The 3,889-nt window shown below is 33.2% G+C and overlaps 1 protein-coding gene across 1 annotated transcript; it reads right to left on the reverse strand.

The window, feature by feature from the left end:
- On the reverse strand, window positions 414–3,604 carry LOC18595592 (DNA-directed RNA polymerases II, IV and V subunit 12). The gene is made up of 4 exons (XM_018122572.1): window positions 3,500–3,604; window positions 3,232–3,304; window positions 3,038–3,130; window positions 414–792 (listed from the first exon to the last, which is right to left on the reverse strand). The coding sequence occupies exons 2-4, from the start codon at window positions 3,269–3,271 to the stop codon at window positions 770–772; spliced, it is 156 nt and encodes a 51-aa protein (XP_017978061.1). The 5' UTR covers window positions 3,272–3,304; window positions 3,500–3,604; the 3' UTR covers window positions 414–769.

Here is a 3,889-nt window from a genome sequence, read left to right on the forward strand (position 1 = left end):
ACCATGATGGTGTACTAACTTGCCTAGCAATTTTTTGTTTACTTGTTTTCTGATTTTCTGTTTAGCAACACGTCTCAACCTCATACTTGAACACATATCAAAGACTTGGATACAGTAGCACTGCTAGCATTACGAGATGAGTAACTTTATTTGTTGCATAAGAGCAAGCACAAGAGGAGCAAAATTTGATATTTCAACCTCAAAATTCTCTTAATTTTAAGGAAAGCCTTTGAGTTTAAGAGAAAACGAGGAACTAAGCCTTCAAAGCAGCCTCCTGGCAAATACCAGGAAGAAAATCCTACGTAAAGGCATCCTGAATCATTACTTTTTCTCTGATTGAATTTTGCTAGTGACGATACATACAAAATCTAATCTATGAGTTGGCACTTTGACATTTTAAAGGGGAAAAAGAATAAAAAAGAAAGCATTGCCTCACATAAGTTTAATCCTTGTTTTAAAATTATGGAGCTAACAAATCAACAAGACAAGGTGCATAACATGAAGCTAACACATTAAAAAAGATTAAGTCCCCTATAACAAAATGAAACCACTTAAAAACAGAACATAAGCAGACCATAAGAAGTATGAACTCTTGTTGTTCTAAATCAACAGCCATCACTCAGGTCCCAAGCAACCATTGATTGACAATAATGTACAAATCTTCTTGAACCGCATAATACAATCAACCATATACAATGCATCAACACTTCTGATATTGTTTCTCATTGACATAAGTGCTTATGCCCTCCCCCTTCTTTGAATTTCATATTTAGCGAGCTTCATACTGAACAACTGCAGTAAACAAAAGTTTTAAAATTAATTGCAAGCATTTTGGACCATAAAAACAGCATTGTTGAAAGATTACATAATAATCAAGGAAATAGCAAGTGCATTTCCCTTTGAGATGTGGAAGGACTCCATTGAAAAATGTTTCACACACTAAGCAGTTAAGACAGTAAATCTTCTCCAACTAAAAAGTGTTGGTCTATTATCAGCTTTCAGCTAGAACATAAATCATAAATTTAAAACATCATGCTCACAACTCTAGAAGCAACACTTAAATCCAAAAAATAAAATAAAATAAAAGCTAACAAATATGGTGAACATAAAACATAAATTTAAAACATCACGCTCACAAATCTAGAAGCAACACTTAAATCCATAAAATAAAAAATAAAATAAAAGCGAACAAATATGGTAAGGTTAGGGAATCAAGGGCCTGATGCCAAACATCCAAGGATCACATCTTGAACTTTCACAAGAAAGTTGATGGCATACCCTGAAAACCCTAAACATAAATTTAGCTCAATGTGTGTCAAAAGTTGTATTCTTGGTGTAATCAACCCACACTGAGATTAGAAAATCAGAGTTTTGGACAGTTTATGAAGTTTTAATGAATAATTACTGTAAATTGACAAGGGTTGATTTGTGCTAGTTGAATTGTGATAGTACCAAAGCGTAAAGAACAAAAGGAAAGAATATAAATGATCCAGGTTCATCCTCGATTGGTGAAATATGCTCATTAAGGATTTGGGTTGCTTCATCCAATCTCAAAAGAAAGCATAATTGCAGAAACTGTTCATACACTTATTTATGAGTCATGACTGCGTATTAAATATAGAAAACTACCAAACTTGAACGTCAAACAACTCTTAAACCAAAAGTAAAGACCTAATAACATTAAAAGATGCACATTAAGGCTTGTACACCACTGATAAATCACAGACTTGTTAAAATTGGAACTCTACAGGATACCTTGCTACATATAACTCAATAAACTAAATAAAAGAAAACATATATAACCTTCATACATGAAACCATAGAATTAATAATCTTTTTAAGTTCTTAAAGTTACCCAATTCCAATAGTGTTTGACATGCCAGCCTGACTTTTCTCTATTTATTGGTTGTTTGCAACAGAAGATTTACTCCTTCAAGACAAAGTAATATGAGGACATATTTACACACACATAATTGTTTATTTTCAGGAGAGGTGATATTTGATTAAACTTCATATAAGAGTTGCAAAATCTTTTTTTTTTTAACTTTTAATATGATTGCTACAGATCCTCAAATTTTGCAGTTTTCCTCCCTCGCTATTCTAACTACCTTCTTTAGTTGTCTACCCTGTCAAAGTTAACATGTGTCCTACAAACAATACACCACATGATTTGAGCAACCTCAATTTCTGCATTGGTGTTCAAACTTGTAGCAAATTTTCTTTTCTTTATTTCTTTCTGAAAAGATGAAAATTATTAACTAAGAAAGCAAGAAAAAATGGCTTAAAATCACAAATGCCTAAATGCTTTGTTTGGCAGCACCAACCCCAGAGAAAATAAACCCTTAAGCACAAATAAATATAAGCCCAACTTCCTAAGCACTGCATCAAAGCAAACAAAAAATTTTTGAATCTTAAGACCTTCTTCTGCAAACCAAACTACCATCAAATTCCCTTTAAAAAAGAAATTAAATTAGCCAACTAAGAAATAGCATAACCAACCAAAGAACACACCCACTCCTCAGACAGACAACGAGCATAAAGAATAAAACAACGCAAGGCCCAAAGCCAAAACCCTCGTAACTTAACAAACAGTAAATATGAAGTTCCGCACAGTCAGCATTTTATCAACCATATCATCAGAAAGCCAATTTAAATAGCGCAACAATTGATATTCAAACCAAGATTAGGTAACTGAACTGAGTTGATTTCCAGGTTTCTCTTCTAGAATCTTGTTTATTCTGACAAACAAGCAAGTTGCATTGAAGATTTCAACTCTGTCAAATATCAAAATCATAATCTCATCTCACATTCACTTCTATTATTGTCCCTAAGTTAAATTAGGTATCATCTTGAGATCCCGGCTATTATTACTCTATTTTGCTGAAAAGATGGCTTCTTTCTATATCTCAACATGTGTTAAAACACATTCTTCTTCACGTCACAAATAAACACAATAAATACAAGAAATTAATATACATAAAAAAGGCCTCAAGAAGTAAGTAAAATTAAGGAAAGGGTAGTGAGAAAGCAACTTTACTTCTTCGGGTTCGCTTCTTGTAAAGAATGCGGTAACCACACTCACGGCATTGTATCACATCTCCATGCTTCAATGTGTTCTCTTGTCCACAGTCTTCATAAAGACCCCCCCCCCCCCCCCCCACCCAAGAAAAGAAAAAGAGTCAAAATCAAAGACATGGCAAAATTTAGTGTTTAGTGATGAAAAGGTTATACCTCCACAGATATAGGTAACAGGTTCTGGCTGCGGATCCATCGATAGTCACTCAAACAAGTTCTTCAGACCAACCTGCTCAAAGTTAACAGATTTTTGCATGAGCAAATTAACTGAAAGATAACCAAATTGGGTAAAGAATAACCCAACACTGAATTAGCCAAAAAAGATTTACAGAAAACAGAGTTAATTCAGTATAGTTATTCACTATCAAGAAAGGGTATAAAGAGGAAGAGTAGGAGAAAAGAAGGGGAGAGGCGCATGGCTGACCCGAGCGTGGCGAACACTAGGTTTGGAAGAGAAAAGGAGCCCCTGTCTTCTTTTTCAGTTTCTGATGTTTTAGGTTTTGAATATTTAGTTTAGGTTTCGATTGACCTTTATATTGTCTAATTCCTGTCTTTTAATTAAATAAAAGGAAACTTCAGTGGAAGAAGGTATGACGGGGCTGGGCTTTGGGGACGTGGATTAAACCTTCTTTCAGTTTGTATTTTTCAAACAAGGTAATATTTGGTTTAAAATAAATAAGATTTGAATAAAATAATTATTTTAAAATAAAATAAATATTATGTAATTTAGTACAGTAAAAGAAATAGGGTAGTAATTGTTATTATAATTTATTACAGTATTTGATTGATAAAAATAATATTGAAATAAGAAAGT

The sequence above is a fragment of the Theobroma cacao genome, chromosome 6 (genome assembly GCF_000208745.1).
Source record: "Theobroma cacao cultivar B97-61/B2 chromosome 6, Criollo_cocoa_genome_V2, whole genome shotgun sequence".
Classification (NCBI taxonomy): Eukaryota; Viridiplantae; Streptophyta; class Magnoliopsida; order Malvales; family Malvaceae; genus Theobroma; species Theobroma cacao.

What these genes read in the sequence shown, in the direction of transcription:
- LOC18595592 (XM_018122572.1), bottom strand. Translation starts at nt 3,271, where the DNA reads ATGGATCCGCAGCCAGAACCTGTTACCTATATCTGTGGAG. An exon ending in TGTTACCTATATCTGTGGAG is followed by an intron (nt 3,131 to 3,231) that starts GTATAACCTTTT and finishes GTCTTTATGAAG; the next exon opens with ACTGTGGACAAGAGAACACA. An exon ending in CAAGAAGCGAACCCGAAGAA is followed by an intron (nt 793 to 3,037) that starts GTAAAGTTGCTT and finishes TGTTTACTGCAG; the next exon opens with TTGTTCAGTATGAAGCTCGC.